Here is a 19,019-nt window from a genome sequence, read left to right on the forward strand (position 1 = left end):
CACCTTCAGGGTCTGAGACATGGCTGATGCCTTTACCATGCCTTCAGTCCGCCATGGTCCCTGGCCCTCCCAGTTCTGTCCCTAACACCCAAGTGCAATAGCAGCTGGCATTTTATTAAAGGCTTATGCTGTTGTTTTATAGAGAGTAGTGTTAAAAAGAAAGGTGAATATTTCTTGGGTGGTGCTATCAAAAATGGAAAAGTGAAAGATAAATCTTCCCTTGTTTTATTAATTTAAGCTACCTGCTTGGTATCTGCTTGGTCTCTTAGACATCTGAGTTTGTCCCTCACTGCTGACAAACTATGAAGCAATCTAGCCAAGAAGGGCTTCCCATGCCTCAGACCCCCTCTCTACCAGCTTTGTCTTGCTTCCCCTTCACCACACTCCCACGCTCCTTTGCAACTTTTGCTCCCAGTACATGAACCTTTTCCTGTTCTTGTCTCCCACATTCTGTTGTAGCATTAGACACTTTACTGTGCTTGTGTCTGTCTTTCCGCTTTGCTATTCCTACTAGACTGTAAATACCTTGCCCACACAAGCAGTCATACCCTTCCACATTTCATGGTGTCACGTGAATACGTCTAAGCACTACACATTGTATGTATTATACTACAGAATCTCTCTTAACTGACTTCTACTTTACTGACTCAAGGGTGAACCAATATTCGCTATTAGAGGCCTGGTGCACGCATTTGTACACAAGGTGCGGTCTGGCCAGCCTGCCCCAAAGGGGGCCACTGGGGCCAGGCCGGTGAGGAGGAGGGGACGCGGAAGGTTGGCCGGCGGCCCTTCCCCTAATCGAGGTGAGGGGGACCAATCAGGGGCAGGGTGGCTGGGGGGAGGGGCCGCAGTCAGTTGGCCGGCTGGCCCTGCCCCCAATCGAGGTTGGGGGCGCAGCTGGGGACCAGGCCAGCCAGGGAGGGGCTGCGGGAGGTTGTGGGGGGGACCGATCGGGGCCCCAATTGGGTTAGTTGGCTGCCACAGTGAGCGTCATAGCAACCGGTCATTCAGTCGTTCCAGTCGCTTGGCTTTTATATGTGAAGATTCTCTCTGTAAAACATCCTGACTGATGCCCACCAAACAAGGAACACCACTGCTTTCGAGGCCCAACCGCTACTGCTCCCACCAGCTGAGCTCTGTGATCTGGAGTTAGTCAAAGCTATGCTAATCCTATCTAATAAAAGAACAATATGCAAATTAACCATCACTCCACTACACCCACCAGCCACGCCCACCAGCCAATCAGGAGCGAATATGCAAATAAACCCAACCAAGATGGCGACGGCCACAGAGAGCAGGAGGGAGGCTTGGGTTTCCCCGGCAATGGAGGAAGCCAAGCTTTCCGCCTGCCCTTGCCGGCCTAGGCCTCCACTCAAGGCTACAAAGTTTCAAAGATAGAAGATACATAAACCCAAACAGAAATGGCGGCAGCCACAGAGCTGGAAAGAGCAGGAGGCTAGGGTTGTCCCCGGGTGATGGAGGAAGCCAAGCTTTCCGCACACCCTGGCCAGCCCAGGCCTCTGCTTAAGGCTACAAAGTTTCAATTATAGAAGATACATAAATCCCAATAGAAATGGCTGCCTCCACGGAGCGAGCAGAAGGCTTGGCTCCACTCCAGGCTACAAAGTTTCAATTGTAGAAGATAAATAAACCCCAGATACCAGGGCCTCCGCTTGGGTCACCAGGGGGCGTGGCCAGCCTGCAAACCACCACAGGCCCCTTGCCCAGGCCGCCCCACGCCCCAAGGGAACCCCCACCCTGATCCGGGACACCCTTCAGGGCAAACCAGCTGGCCCCCACCCATGCACCAGGCCTCTATCCTATCAAATAAAAGAGTAATATGCAGATTGACCATCCCTCCAACACACAAGATGGCTGCCCCCATGTGGTCAAAGATCCTGCCCCCATGTGGACACAAGATGGCCACCACAAGATGGCCAGCAAGGGAGGGCAGTTGGGGGCGATCAAGCCTGCAGGGGAGGGCAGTTAAGGGTGACCAAGCCGGCAGAGGAGGGAAGTTGGGGGCAACCAGGCCTGAAGGGAAAGGCAGTTGTGGGGGACCCAGGCCTTCAGGGGAGAGCAGTTGGTGGGGGGGTGGTCAAGGCCTGCAGGAGAGGGCAGTTAGGGGTGACCAGGCCTGCAGGGGAGGGCAGTTAGGAGAAAACAGGCTGGCAGGGGAGCAGTTAGGCATCAATCTGGCTGGCAGGGAAGTGGTTAGGGGGTGATCAGGCTGGCAGGCAGAAGCGGTTAGGGGCAATCAGGAAGGCAGGCAGGCGAGCAGTTGGGAGCCAGCAGTCCTGGATTGTGAGAGGGATGTCTGACTGCCCGGGGTCTCAGATTGGAGAGGGTGCAGGCTGGGCTGAGGGACACACACCCCCGTGCATGAATTTTGTGCACCGGGCCAATAGTGGTGATATAAAATTTTAAATTAAGAATGGGAAGACAGCTTTACAAAGACACATACATACACACATTCCTGATATCAGGTGTTAGATAACTGCAAAAAAGTCGGAAAAGCTTAAATATCTAGGATTATATTCCTACATTGCTTTATGAGTATCTTTAATTTCCCAATCTACTTAAAAAAACAGAAGCTGGTGTGGTTTAGAAAGAAAAATGTGGACTAATTATAGAAAGAAAAGGCCTTGGTTTCACATCAAGAAATAGAAAATAAGGTAATTTTAAAATACAATATTTAACACGTTAAGCACCCAGCCTGTTTTGTCTTCTGGACGGAAAGTATAATGTCAGTCACCGGTGACTGACATGGGGCTTAATGTGTTAAGATATACAGTAGGTCCTCAGGTTACGTCGGAGATCCGTTCCTACGGCGCAATTCGCTGTAAGTCGGAACCCACCTGCATAAGCACCTACGTCACTCACATGGAGCATATACACAGCAGTAATAAAGTGAAACAGTAAAAAAAATTAAAAGAAATATAACAATTCCTGACCTTTACTTGTGGTAAATAAATAATAAAAAACATAAAGCACATATGTACATACGTCGAAATGACAGAACTTTTTTTAAAATAAATACTGTAAATGGGAGATGGTGACATAACCACGAAACGACGTACGTTGAGTCCGACGTAACCTGAGGACTTCCTGCATATCATTTTCTATGATTCCACACTTGAGCAACATTTATTATTAACTGAGCAACTTTTGGGGCTGATTGTGCCAGATCTGAGGGCTTTTATGATATCTCCCTCCCCCCTAAACATGAGCTCCATCCCAAGTTTTATTTGAGAGAGGAGCTACCAAATTTTGACAATATTCTCCTTAAATCACCATCAACATCTCTTTAGCTCCTATCATGAACTACATACTTGTGTCCTCAATATATGGGTTAGAGTACTTATGATTCATTTTTATCGAATGACTACTATATGCCAGGCCTTGTTCTAAGTACCTTATATATCAAGAGTGGATATAAAGAATACAAGGCAGTGAATCCAGAATAAATTCGATGCACCGTGACACTCTTATGTAATATTTTCTAAATGTATGGACTAAATACATATGAAATATATGTATTATACATTTATACTTTCATTTTTTATGTGTTGGGAATAAAAAGAGAATGGCTGGGAAGGAAACTGAATGGCATTAAGAAATGTAGATAAAATGTGAATTTTGGGAATCATAATAGCTTTTAGTCCACCCAATGCTTTTGCAGGAATGTTGAAATGCCTGGAGTAACTGTTGTGTTGGTAAACGGTAGAATTCTCTGCCTCATGTAGTACAATTACAGAAAGAACTAATTTTCTTTCTTGGTGTAAATACTACCATTCAAAGTATAACATGGATATAAGAAACACTCACTGAATGATGGGGTAAACAGAAAAATCCTCCTCTATACTGTCAGTTAAAAATATTCTTTACAAATTTTTTTAAACTTCAGAATAAATGATGGTCTAATTTCAAGCATTGTTCCAGATAGGTTTCTCTTCCTAGAGGTTCTTCCCTAAATAGCATTTCACTCTTAAAACGGGAGGCTTGTTAGGTAATTCTTCAACGTGATGTCAGGAAGCCATTGTCTTCTCCAACCATTCATCTTATTACCCTCCCTGACGCCGTATTTCTGGTTGCTGCTTCAGAATGTCACAGGCAGCACCTGCCAGAAAACCAGCTGCTGAAAAGAGCAGGAAGAAAATGCCTAAAATGTCACTGTCTGACTAAGTACTCTAGTCAATTCTCACTGCAATTTTTGCAGTCACCGCCTAAGTGCCCTTGATGCCTGCCCGTTATAGAATTCTGCGTGTTGAAAACTGTGCCCGAAGCTTCAAAACTCTGCCTTAAAATAACATCAATCTTACTGTCCACCAGCTCCCGAAGGTCCAGTGCTCCTCCTAACTAGAGGTAAAAGCTTTGGTATTTTTAGAGAGAAGAACACATTGCTTTCCAAACTTCTATGATTATAGGTGTGTTTGCTGACATTTTTGTTGAGTCTTGAAAATTAGCTCCTCTGATATGTAGCAGCCTTAGAGTGCTTGCCAGAATTAAATGTATTACAGAAAATCACACTGGCATATTGTCATCAGAATGCTTTAAATCCCATGCTGGAAACATTTTCCTATCTTACCAAGCCCCCCTTTTCCTAAAAATTATTATTAATGGAAAATGCAGGCATTCAGTAATTTCTTCACTGCTCTGCTAACACTACGTAACTATATTCACAAAATCTATGTTATTGGCTTAGTATTCCCTAAGTCACAGACAAGAGGTGTCTCTACTTATCTATTGGAATCACTGCTTTTCACATAAGATTTGTGCAATTCTTATGTGAAATGCTAGTAAGTCTAATTCTCAAAATTTGCAGTTGAGGACAAATGGGATTGAGGGAAGGGGAGCTTGACAGGAAAACAATGAGGCCATCCTCCTCATAGTCCATATTCACTTTAAGGGAGCTGTAGTTTTGCTTCTCATTAGGCTAGTTAGATGCTTGGCAGGGGCCTGAATATAACAATATGACTGGACCAGGCAGGGAAGTCTTGTTGGCTGAAAAATGAAGGTGAGCCAGGCTGGACAATGATGATAAATCGAGGTATAAACAGTGGTGAAAACGATTTGGACAGAGTTTGGGCTTGCTCTCACTTTAATACCCCTGAATCAGGGAAGAAGCAGAGCAGAGGCTACTCAGGAGGCGAGGGGAAAGTAAGCGGACATAATGTCCAGTGGCTTCCTTCTTTCCCCGTGAATGAAGGTGATCTGAAGTTCACCGCATCCATCCAGCAGGGAGTAAGGAATCCCTGAGGCCACAGAAGCAGCAACCTCAGGCCCATCGCTTTTTCTAGCATTCCAGAATACACCTCCTGCTCTTTAACGGATTATAGCTAGACCTAGTGGCCACAGTTCTATACATACAATCAATAAATCTTGGCTTCTCTTCTTTCCTTCATTATCTGGGCTAGGGCAGGCCTGGCCATGGTCCATTACAGAAATGTTTCTTTCATGACTCATAAGAAAGAGGCCCTCTATGCTGTTTCTGAAAATATATCTCATCATCCCTTACAGAAAAACAATATTTTGATGAGGTGTTTCTGACCTACAAAAATATAACTATACCCAAATTACAAATATATCCTATATAATAAAAGCCTAATATGCAAACCGAACAAACGGCGAACGACTGGTAGCTATGATGTGCACTGACCACCAGGGGACAGACGCTCAATGCAGGAGCTGCCCCTGGGGGTCAGTGTGCTCCCACAGGGGGAGTGCCGCTCAGCCAGAAGCCAGGCTCACAGCTGGCAAGTGCAGCAGCGGTGGCGGGAGTCTCTCCTGCCTCTACGGCAGTGGCAGCACTAAGGAGCAGCTAGCTGAGCAGTAAGGAGCAGCGAGCAGGCAGGCAGTAAGGGGTCCTGGACTGCAAGAGGGTGCAGGCCGGGCTGAGGGACACCCTCCTCCAGTGCACAAATTTTGTGCACCGGGCCTCTAGTTTTGATATCATTATGTATAGGTTTTACTCCAAAGACTAGGGATGTTTTATTTGATCAACATGAGTTTTACTGTGCACCAGGAACTAGAAAATATGAAGCTTTAAAAATGAGTTTAATCTTTAAGGAACTCACCTAAAATTTTTAATAATAAAGTTCTTTTAATAATTTAACAATTAGGTAAGACTTCAGCCACACTCTTTTCTCGTGCCTAGATTTACTGAAGTGAATCAGATGCCTCTGAGTAACACAGTGCAAACTTCATAAGGAAAATGAGTTAACATGAACTTGAGAGAAACTTACACAGAGCCAGCAGTTGTTTACTACATATAATGCATTCAGAAAGAAATAGAAAATTAGTGAGATAGAAATCAAGTCTGGAGAGAAAAAAAATGGTGGCGGAATAGACAGATGTGTCCCGAGCCTTGTCCCGGAGCAGATAGAAAGAACAGCTGAGGATCGCACGGGGAGTGTCTGTTGGAGAGTTAAGGGACAGCTATACTCCAGGAGAAGGTGGGGGACTGCTGGACGGGGCTCCCCTGACCGGGCAGCCCCCACTGCGACTGGGTTCCCTCCCGGAGCCACTGGCTCGGACGCGGAGACTGTGCCATCTTGAAGGGGAAAGTGGATGTTATCAGAAGCCTGAAAATCTACAACTGTGGCACCCAACGAACAGCTGCAAACCCCAGAGCACAGGTCCCCAATTGGCTCAAACACGCGGATTCAGAGGAGCTCTACACTCCACCAGGGAAAGGTCAGATTTCGCCTGCAATAAGGTGAGGTCTCTGGTCCCAGCAGGACAGAGAAACACGCACACTGCGGGAGCTGGAGGACCGGGGGAAGTCTGCGCCTAGAAAAATCCGTGGTTGTTGGGGCTGCCATGATCCGTAAATGTGGAAGGGGGTCCTCAGAGCTGCTAACAGAAGGGATCTCTAAAAAGCAACCCATTTTGATCTGACACAGAAGGACAGCCTAAAAATTTTAAAAGTGTGCCGACTGCTTGGACACGGCGAGGGGGAGGGGGGGAAGGGGGGGAGGGGGGGGGAAGGAAGAACTGTGCAGACTTGTACACAGCCCTGGAGTTCGCACACTTGTGATTTCTCCTCTTTAAAACCTTGCTTCTGATTGCTGAGCCCAGTGCATGGGATCACCCAGTTGGGGACACCCTAGGAGACTGCAGGGGAAAGCTATTTGTCTGGAACCTGGGGATTGGAGCGGGGAGTGACCGTCGGAGAACTAGCTCTGGGGCAGCCCACTCCCACAAACTGGTATTGAGTGCCACAGGGAAAACAGGATCTAAGCACAGGCTAGAGAGGACCTATAGACCCAGAGGTCAACCAAGAAACACTGCCACTCAGGGGTTGAATCACAAATTGACTCTTGTGTAATCACAAATAAAGGAATACAAGAGAATAAGATACACTGCCTGCTTAAAAATCAGGACTGGCTTACAATACTGAGGAGCAGTGGAACGCAGGGAACTAAAATACTATCCTGACTGGGAAACAGGCGTGCCAAACAGAACAATAGAGGAAGTGAATGACCTTCACTACTGCACATTTTATTTTTATTTATTTTTTATTTATTTATTTTCATTTATTTTTTATTTTTTTCATCTTTTATTTAAGAAACTATTTTTTTCTTTTTTCTCAATTGATTTTACCTTTTTAATTATTACATTTTTTATTTTCAATCAGTATTATTACTACTACTATTTTACCTCTTTTTTTTATAAAGTGTCATTTTATTTTCTCTTTATTTGACTTTGAGATTAGTGCTCTACATACTATTTTCATTTTTCCTTTAGCATAATTCTACTCTATCTCAACTCTACCTTTATGCTATCACTCTCTTCCTAACTTTTCCCCTTTTGTTGTCCTGTTTCTCTTACCCTTCTCCTGCTTTAGAGTCTCCGTATTCTTTCTCTTTACCCCCTGTTAAAATTTCACCCAACTTATATATCTAATTTCCAATCCCCTGCTCCGAGTTCATACACACCTCTCTCTTCTCTGTCTTTACTATGCAAAAAATTGTTTTCCTCTCTGTCCTTTTGTTGTTGTTTGCTTGAATGTTGATTATATTGATTTTTTATGCTTGTTTGTGAGATTGTTTGGCTTATTCTTTTTTTGTTTGTTTGTTTGTTTGTTTTGTTTGCTTTGTTTTTGTGTGTTTTTTGCTTCTGTTTTCCCTCGCCTCGCTTGATATTAGCTGTTGTTTGTAGTTTGTATTCATCTCCAGGTACTTATTGCTGGCATTTGCTGGGATTAGGGGCTGTTCTATTGGAGTTTTCTCCCCATATATATAGTTTGTTCCCCTTTTCTTTCTTATTCTCTTCCTTTTCTCCCTTACTTTTTTTTTTCCTTTTCCCAATTTCATTTTGGCACTCCTTCCTTCCTTTTTCTTTTATCCCTCTTCTTCTTTGTTTCCTATCCCCTAATTTGCCTTTCTCTGGTGGTCACCGTTATTTGGGGTTATTAATATCGTAAATACATTTCTGTTCAGTGCCTTGTGTGTTGTGCCTGGTTGTGTTGTATTTTGTGCCTTTAAATCAACGCAGGAGAGAGAGAACTACATAACCAGACACCCGGAGAAGAGAGACCATGGGGAGACAAAGAAACAGCCCACGTATGAAAGAAAAGCAGGCATCACCAGAGAAGGAAGTAAACAAAATGGAGGCAAGCAACCTGTCAGAGAAAGAATTCAGAGAAATGGTCAAAAGGTGGCTGAAAAGAATGGAAGACAAATTCGACAATATGAGTAAGAATCAAGAGGAAATGAAGAAGAACCAAGAAGAAATGAAAAATGACATCGCTGCTGTAAAGAACTCAATAGAAAGCATCAAGAGTAGACTAGAACAAGCAGAGGACTGCATCAGTGAGCTAGAAGACAAGGTAGGAAAAAATACCCAAACAGAGCAGCTTCTAGAAAAAAAAAAATTAAAAAGCAGGAGGAGAGCCTAAGGGAACTTTGGGACAACAGGAAACAAAACAACATCCGCATAATAGGGGTTTCAGAAGGAGAGGAAACTGAGCAAGGAATAGAAAACCTGTTTGAAGAAATAATGACAGAAAACTTCCCAGATATAGGGAAGAAAAAACCCACACAAATCCAAGAAGCTCATAGAGTCCCAAGCAAAATGAACCCCAAAAGACCGTCGCCAAGGCACATTATAATTAAACTGGCAAACACCAACGACAAAGTAAGAATCTTAAAAGCGGCCAGAGAGAGAGACAGAAAGTTACCTACAAAGGAACCCCCATCAGACTAGCGGCTGATTTCTCAACAGAAACTCATCAGGCCAGAAGGGAATGGAATGAAATATACAAAGTCATGCAAAGGAAGGGTCTGAATCCAAGAATACTGTACCCAGCAGGGCTATCAATCAAAATTGAAGGTGAAATCAAGAGCTTCACAGACAAAAAAGGACTAAGGGAATTTATTACCACCAAACCAGCAATGCAAGAAATGCTAAAGGGTCTGCTGTAAGAAAAAAAAAAAAAAAAGAAAAAAAGAAATAGGAAGCGAAAAAGGAACACAGGGGTAAAGAATAAAAATGGTGACAAATAAGTACCTATCAATAATAACTTTAATGTAAATGGATTAAATGCCCCAATCAAAAGACATAGGGTAACAGACTGGATAAGAAAACATGACCCATATATCTGCTGTCAACAAGAAACAGACCTCAGAAAAAAAAGACGCACACAGACTGGGGGTAAAGGGATGGAAAAAGGTTTTGCAGGCGAATGGAAATGAAAAAAAAAGCTGGGGTAGCAATACTTATATCTGACAAATTAGATCTCAAAGTGAAGGACATAACAAGAGATAAGGAAGGCCACTTCATAATACTAAAGGGAGCAAGCCAACAAGAAGAAATAACTCTGGTAAACATATACTCACCCAATACAGGAGCACCCAAATACATAAAAAAAACTCCTGGAGGATATCAAAGGAAAGATTGACAGCAATATAATCATAGTAGGAGACTTTAATACCCCACTATCACCACTGGACAAATCCTCTAAACAAAAAATCAGCAAAGAAACATCAATCCTAAATGACTCACTAGAACAGATGGAATTAATTGACATTTTCAGAACATTTCACCCCAAAGCCACAGAATATACATTCTTCTCAAGTGCACATGGGTCATTTTCAAAGATAGACCATATGTTAGGTCATAGGCAAAGACTCTTCAAATTCAAGAAGATAGAATCATATCAAGTATCTTCTCAGATCACAGTGGCATAAAACTGGAAATCAACTACAATAAAAACAATCCAAAAAAATCAAACACATGGAGACTAAACAGCATGCTATTAAACAATGATTGGGTTACCAGAGAGATCAAAGAAGAGATAAAAAAAAAACATCATGGCAACAAATGACAATGAAAACCCAACAATCCAAAATCTATGGGACACAGCGAAAGCAGTCTTGAGAGGGAAGTTCATAGCTCTACAAGCCTATGCAAAAAACAAGAAACAATGGTAATAAATTACCTAACCCTACAACTCAAAGAGTTAGAGAGCAACAAGAAAAGCCCAGTGTAAGCAGAAGGAAGGAAATAATAAAGATCAGAGCAGAGATAAACGACATTGAGACCAAAAAAACAATACAAAAGATCAACAAAATCAAGAGCTGGTTCTTTGAAAGGATAAACAAGATTGATGAACCCCTAGCCAGGCTCACCAAGAAGCAAAGAGAGAGGACCCAAATAAACAAAATCAGAAATGAAAGAGGTGAAATAACAACAGACCCCACAGAAATACAAAGGATTGTTAAAAAATACTATGAACAATTCTATTCCAACAAACCGGACAACCTGGAGGAAATGGACATATTCCTAGAAAAATATAACCTTCCAAAACTCAATCAGGAAGAATCTAAACATCTCAATAGGCCAATAACTATGAAAGAAATTGAAGCAGTCATCAAAAAGCTTCCAGCAAAGAAAAGCCCAGGGCCAGATGGCTTCACAGGGGAGTTTTACCAAACATTCAAAGAAGAACTAAAACCTATCCTCCTCAGACTATTCCAAAAAATTCAAGAGGAAGGAACACTTCAAAGCTCATTCTATGAAGCCAGCATCACCCTAATACCAAAACCAGATAAAGACAACACAATGAAAGAGAATTACAGGCCAATATCCCTCATGAACGTAGATGCCAAAATCCTCAACAAAATTCTAGCAAATCGGATCCAGCACTACATCAGAAAGATCATACACCATGACCAAGTAGGATTTATCCCAGGAATGCAAGGATGGTACAATATCCGCAAATCAATAAATGTGATACATCACATAAATAAATTGAGAGATAGAAATCACATAGTCATATCAATTGATGCAGAAAAAGCATTTGACAAAATCCAACACCCTTTCTTGATAAAAACTCTCAACAAGGTGGGAATAGAAGGATCATACCTCAACATAATAAAAGCTATAAATGATAAACCCACAGCTAATATCATACTCAATGGGCAAAAACTAAAACCATTTCCCCTAAAAACAGGAACAAGACAGGGATGCCCACTCTCACCACTCCTGTTCGATATAGTACTGGAAGTATTAGCCATTGCAATTAGACGAGAAGAAGAAACAAAAAGCATCCAAATTGGAAAAGAAGAAGTAAAGCTGTCCTTATTTGCAGATGACATGATATTGTACATAAAAAAACCGAAAGACTCCATCAAAAAACTAATTGACTTAATAAATGAATTTGGCAATGTAGCAGGATACAAAATTAATGCCAAGAAATCTATGGCATTTCATTACACCAATAGTGAACTTACAGAAAGAGAGACTGAAAAAGCAATCCCATTTTCCATCCCACCAAAAGAATTAAGATACCTAGGAATAAACTTAACTAAGGAGGTAAAAGACTTATACATGGAAAACTACAGGATACTGAAAAAAGAGATAGAGGAAGACGTAAACAGATGGAAGAACATACCATGTTCATGGATTTGTGGAATCAGCATCATTAAAATGTCCATACTACCCAAAGCAATCTATAGATTCAATGCACTCCCCATTAAAATACCAATGGCATATTTCACAGACCTAGAAAGAATTCTCCAAAAATTCATCTGGAATAAAAAAAGACCCCGAATAGCCACAGCAATCCTGAGAAAGAAGAAGAAAGTAGGTGGGATCTCAATACCAGATTTCAAGCTGTATTACAAAGCCACTGTTCTTAAAACTGCCTGGTATTGGCACAAGAACAGACATATAGATCAATGGAACAGAATAGAGAACCCAGAAATCGACCCAAATCACTATGCTCAATTAATATTTGACAAAGGAGGCATGAACATACAATGGAGTCAAGACAGTCTCTTCAATACATGGTGTTGGCAAAATTGGACAGATACATGCAAAAAAATGAAACTAGACCACCAACTTACACCATACACAAAAATAAACTCACAATGGATCAAGAACTTAAACATAAGACAAGAAACCATAAAAATACTAGAGGAATCCACAGGCAGAAAAATCTCTGACATATGCCGAAGCAATTTCTTCACTGATACTGCTCCTAGGGCAATGGAGACTAAAGAGAAAATAAACAAATGGGACTACATCAAAATCAAAAGCTTTTGCACAGCAAAGGAGACCATCAATAAAACAACAAGAAAGCCCACTGCATGGGAGAACATATTTGCCAACAATATCAACGATAAGGGGTTAATCTCCAACATTTACAGGGAACTCATGCAGCTTAACAAAAAGAAGATAAACAACCCAATCAAAAAATGGACAACTGATCTAAATAGACACTTTTCAAAAGAAGACAGAAGGAAGGCCAAGAGACATATGAAAACCTGCTCAAAGTCACTAATCATCAGAGAGATGCAAATCAAAACAACAATGCGGTACCATCTCACACCTGTCAGAATGGCTATCATCAACAAATCAACAAATGACAAGTCCTGGTGAGGATGTGGAGAAAAAGGAACCCTTGTGCACTGCTGGTGGGAATGCAGACTGGTGCAGCCACTGTGGAAGACAGTATGGAGTTTCCTCAAAAAACTAAAAATGGAACTCCCATTTGACCCAGTAATCCCACTTCTAGGACTATATCCCAAGAAACTAGAAACACGAATCAGAAAGGATATATGCACCGCTATGTTCATAGCAGCATAATTCACCATAGCTAAGATTTGGAAACAGCCTAAGTGCCCATCAGCAAATGAGTGGATTAAATAACTGTGGTACATCTACACAATGGAATACTACGCTGAGGTAAAAAAGAAGGAGTTCTTACCATTTGCAACAACATGGATGGAGATGGAGAGCATTATGCTAAGTGAAATAAGCCAGGCAAAGAAAGATAAATATCGCCGAAACCGGTTTGGCTCAGTGGATAGAGCGTTGGCCTGCGGACTGAAGGGTCCCGGGTTCGATTCCGGTCAAGGGCATGTACCTTGGTTGTGGGCACATCTCCAGTGGGAGTTGTGCAGGAGGCAGCTGATTGATGTTTCTCTCTCATCGATGTTTCTAACTCTCTATCCCTCTCCCTTCCTCTCTGTAAAAAATCAATAAAATATATATTTAAAAAAAAAAAGAAAGATAAATATCACATGATCTCATTCATTTGTGGAATATAATGAACAACATAAACTGATGAACAAAAATAGATCCAGAGTCAGTGAAACATCAATCAGAATGTCAAACCTCAGGGAAGGTAGGGGAGGGTGGGGGTAAGGGGGAGAGATCAACCAAAGGACTTATATGCATGCATGTAAACCTAATCAATGGACACAGACAACAGGGGGTTGGGGGCATGAATGGGAGGTGGGGGGTAATGGGGGAATAAGGACACATATGTAATACCTTAATCAATAAAGAAATTTAAAAAAAAAAAAAAAAGATGGTCTTAGGCGACCCTGCTTGCCGTTTTCAACCTGTGGGTCGCGACCCACAGGTTGAGAACCGCTGCTGTAGAGTCTAAGACCATCGGAAACCACAGATATTTACATTACGATTCATAACAGTAGCAAAATTACAGTTATGAAGTAGCAATGAAAATAATTTTATGGTTGGGGGTCACCACAACATGAGGAAACTGTATTAAAGGGTCGTGGCATTAGAAAGGTTGAGAACCACTGCTCTAAGTGTTCCTGGAGCTTAACTAGTCTGCTTATCAAGAACACTGCCTACCAACAAAACTTAAGCACTACACAGGGAGTTACTATTTTTTTTTAAATGAAGCAAAATTCTAGTCAGGTATAGTCTGAAATTGCTAGCAGTTGCCACGTGAAAATGCAGTCAGCAGCACAGCAGAATTTTAACTTTTGAACTGCATCAAAGTTTCTGATTTCCATAATCAGTAGAGATTCAACTTAGCACCACAGGCAAGAGCTGCCTTTAAGCAGGAAATCTACGCATGGCCCGAGGCAGTGTGGCCTCCCTTCCCCACAGGGCCCTAACCAGGAGTGAGAACTCAAAGCCTTGAGAGTCCATAAACACCTGAGGCCTCAAGTTTTAGCTTAAAATTCTCTAAAGTCGCTGTCATTTAATTGCAATGTAATGTATTTCCAAGATCATGTAAATAAGATAATAGCCATAATTTACTGAATATTAGCTCCTGGGCAGGCACTCTGCTAAGAATTTTACATAAATTATCTTATGTACTTCTCACAATAACATACACTGTTTCTATCCCTGTTTTAAGGGAGGGAGCTTCAGCTCAGAAGCTAAGAAACTTCCCCAAGGTTATAAAATTAACAAATGGTGAAGATGGAATGTGAACCACACAAGTTTCTAGTTATTATTCTCCAATATATTAAGCTATACTGTTGTAAATCTACCTCCTCAATCATCTATGTCCAGGATCAGCAAACTCTTTCTGTAAAGGGCCATAGTAACTACGTTAGGCTGTGGGGACCACAGTTGTCTCTGTTGGTCACGACAACTCAGTTCTGCCACTGTAGCGTGCCAGCAGCTCAGATGATCCTTAAGGGAATCAGTGGGGATGTATTCCAGTAAAACTTTAAATACATCAACAGGCGGCAGGAAGATTCGGGCAGCTGTTTGAGAACCCTTGATATAAGTAAAACTCATGTTCAGATAGATCTGCCCATCTGTCCTATGGTTTGCATAATCTCCTATTCTTGTTCAGGAAGAACAGGTTAAAAGAAAATTATTTTTAAAAATGGGAGAAGCCAATGCCAAAAGGTAAGGGAAAGGGATTTAATTTTTCTCTTCTCTCATCTACCAACCTATCGATAACAACAAGGACCTCATAGGACCCTCCCTCCAGTCCCTCAGCCATGGGTTCTCTGCTTCCACTGGGCCCTGGGTATCCTCAGCCTCTGGCATCCTGAGCAGGCCACAGCCGATTTCCCCATCAGTGGTGACTCCCCATTTAGGTGGTTCTGCCTTTCCTTCCCACCTAACTGGACACCTAAAGTCCAGCGACGTTTTCTTCTACATTGTTTATGGCATATCTCGATGCTTTTGCTCATGCTCTCTCTGTTAACTGAGTCCAATTGTCTAATTGCAGAAATGCTCTACTGCTTCCTAGTTCAAAACCCCTAGTCCTTTGAGTCAACTCTAAAACATCCTCTCTAGACATGCCAACTATACTTGTATATTTTGGTTCAAGTGTTGCTTCACTTATTTCAAATACTATAACACTAATACCATAAAAGAATGAGAATCATTCTTACTTAAGAGTTATTGTCATTGGATATAATTGGCCAAAGTAGTTTGATTTATAAGATTGATTTTAGAGATTTATCTTTGTTTCCAGTTCTGAATAATGAGAGAAAAGGGTAATGTTCCGTTTCCCATAGAACTGGAAGGTAAAGGTTATTCAGACTTGTAACACTAGTGATAGCTTTGGATATCAAATCAAGAAGCTGAGGTAGAAGAAAAATCATGGGGACACTAAAATGTCCAATTGCACTCAAATGTAGACAGAAAATAAAATGGAATATCAATGGCATTATGAATTCCTGTTAAGAAAGAATGTCTGATTAATAAGTGCATCTCAAGTAACTCAAAAAGAATAAGACATTCAAATTACTCATGTTTTTTGCATTTTACTAAGATCTTCACTGAGACCACTTAGGAGGAAGAAAACTGTACAGTGTCTAGTTGAGGACAGTTTGGTTCTTTCTTACTAATTCTTAGCTATTCCTCTCACTCCTCTTGGCTCACAGGGCCTCACTTCTCCCTCTGCCGGTGGCAACCATGTCTTGTCCGATAAGGAAGAGTCCTCTATGATTTCCACACTTTGATTTTAAAGAAGCTTGAAAAGGTCCCTTTATTCTATTTTTTTTTCTGCACCTTGTAGATGTTTGTGGTTTATTTCTCTCAAGCCTCTTGTAATGATAAACTCCAATTTTAAAGAACTATCTCTCTTAGGAGCAAATAATATAAACAACATGTAACTTAATTTTTAAGCAGGTATTCAGAGAGGTTTCATTGCTCCAAGTGAGAGCTCAAAGTAAAGAAATATGGTCACCAATAAGAACTTAATGTCTTAAAACACACAAACAAACTTGAATTATTACGTAAGTAGACCCAATGGTACACAGTCTGTGCGCTCCCAGGAATGCACAATGCACACCCACACGGTAGAGACCCTGAGGAGGCCTGCAAAGAGGAACATTCAAATGGTCTCCTCCAAATGTGCCTGACCCCCAAAACTTTTACCCCCAACACCTGTTACCATATGTGAGAACTATTTCATGGAAAGCAGCCAGGGGAGCTTTTGGAGAATTAATTAATAGCATATTAAATGTAAGAGTCAGATTAAAATTTTAGCCACATCTTTATGAACTTCATATTTCTTCTGGAAATTCCTAGTACAGTTGGTTATATCAATCTGATACAGTTCAATATAATTCCCAATATGGTGAATATATCCACATTGCTAAATGCTACAGTGAAACATAACAAGTTATGACTTGGAACTGTTTATCAATGAGCACTGTAAATTCACCACGGACATAGCAGAGCCTAGCCCTGATTTTGCCATTAACTAAGAGTATGACACTGGGCTAGAGATTTAGTCTCAGAGCTTTGATTCACTTATTTCTAAATTGGGGCTAGACTTGTCTTGTCTACCCAACTGGTCCATTTTGAGAACCAAGTGATCAAGATCAAAATCGAAACAAATACTTTTTCATCAAGTATTATAAAACCATTGAAAGAGTTATAAAAATATATAAAGCTATATCTTATTTCAATAGAATATCAGTTTTCTTTTTATATACAGAGCCACACTAAATGCTATTGTGATTTCTTTTTCCAAACTTTGCTAAATATCTCATTTTACCTAGTCAGAAAATTTTTATTTAGCCATTAACTATCATGATGTAACATCAAACGTTTTGCAGAAAACACATGGCAAAAACAAACAATAAAATCAGAAAGCTTTGTTTAAAGAAGAAAAGATGTATCGCCCAGTGGTGTGTGAGCAGTGCCGCCTACTCTGGGCTCTGTTACAAACTCACCTGTGGCATAACAAAGGCAGCCAGCCCCTCATCCCCCGAGTGGAGACAGTAGGGGTCTATACACTTTGAGTCCTTCATTAAACTATTGATTACTTTAGCATTATCCATAACGGTGAAGTGCTAGTCTCTCACTCCCTTCAATAGCTTCCTCACTTTATGGAGAGGAAGTCACGGTGATTTATTTACCTGACATTTTCCAGTCCGGATGTCGTACAGGGCCACTGAACCATTGCGAGCTCCCACTGCTATCCTGTGACTCCGCTCATAGTAGCTGACCATGTAGAACCTGAATTGAACATTTTCCAAACAACAACAAAACCAGGTTAGATGACCTGCATGTGGAAGTGGAGAGCAACACCTTTCAAAGGTTAAAGCCAGCTCTGGTACATATTTTAAAATGTGTATATCTATAGTTAGTACATTGAGACTTTTCAAAAATGGTTCATTTTAGTAATTCTTAAAGCAATTGAAAGAAAAATGATGAGGAATGCCAGTAAGGTCTGTTAATAATTATTTTCAATGGAAAACAACTTCATAATAAGAAACACCCTTAAATTTTAAAATAAGAAATAAGTGACCCTTATTTGGCGATACAAAAAAAACAAATATGAAAACTCAGTTTTACTACTGTGACTATTATGCAAATATGTCTATTTGAACAGAAATGGGGGACAAAGGATTATATATTCAATCTAATTATGTTCTCATGGCTTATTATAGTATTAAGGAGTGAAATATACCTTCTAGCAGCAGAACAATCATATAAAAGCTCCATAGATGTTATGCTTACGTTCACATCAATAATTTAGAATGAAATTAGAAAGTTATCCACCAGAAAAAAAGCTACCTGGCAAATTCCCAGATTTTCCACATTTATCAGTTTATCTAAATGACAGTTGTGGCTACAGGTAGTATGAATAACCATATTGGGGTGTGACTTGGCATTGTGTAAAAATGGGATTTAGGGAGGATGGTTGGAAGGTTATAAGAGGTTGATTTATTTTTATTTTTTTCTAGATTAATTTTCATGACTGAATTAAGTATTTCAATTCCAGGTCTATGCTTTGTCCTAATGATTCCATGGCCATAGGGCAAGAGTCTGGGAAGGTAAGAATAAAAACTATTAGAGGAGTAAATAAGGTGTGATTTTATATCCCGAAGGAGTTTTGAATATACCCTCCCATTATCTAGTCCTACTGTCTCGGTGTGAGAGGTGCCGGATGAACAAGTGGCCTACCCTAATGTTTATGAGGCTATTGCATCAGTTCTATTACACACTCCTTGCCTTTTTAATCTTTGGTTTCATATTACCAGAAAACATCGGTAACTTTTCTGTTATTATTTTTAAAAACATGGGGTGGGGAGGTAAAACGGATGATGGAAAAGAAACACCATCCTCCGTCTAATGCTTTCTAGAGACTGATGTAGAGTAGAAAAGTGCTTGGGCATGGACTGCGTTTCTGAATTGGCAGTGAGAGAGGCTGAGAGACAGAGATAAGGTGTTTGCAGGGGAACATTTTGAAACCAGGGACATTCTGACAAAGCCATTATTAGACATTACGACATTCATACATATTTCATAAACCTGGAAAACGATTACGT

The 19,019-nt window shown here is 41.0% G+C and overlaps 1 protein-coding gene across 4 annotated transcripts in view; it reads right to left on the bottom strand.

The window, feature by feature from the left end:
- The window catches only part of WDR7 (WD repeat domain 7), a 324,295-nt gene that overhangs the window by 53,139 nt on the left and 252,137 nt on the right, over window positions 1-19,019 (bottom strand). For all 4 annotated transcript variants that reach the window (XM_080686915.1, XM_080686912.1, XM_080686914.1 and 1 more), the window contains one exon: window positions 17,604-17,703. In XM_080686915.1, the coding sequence (XP_080543041.1) occupies window positions 17,604-17,703 (100 nt within the window). The remainder of the gene's footprint in view (window positions 1-17,603; window positions 17,704-19,019) is intronic.

The sequence above is a fragment of the Plecotus auritus genome (genome assembly GCF_963455305.1).
Source record: "Plecotus auritus genome assembly, chromosome: 8".
Taxonomy (NCBI): domain Eukaryota; kingdom Metazoa; phylum Chordata; class Mammalia; order Chiroptera; family Vespertilionidae; genus Plecotus; species Plecotus auritus.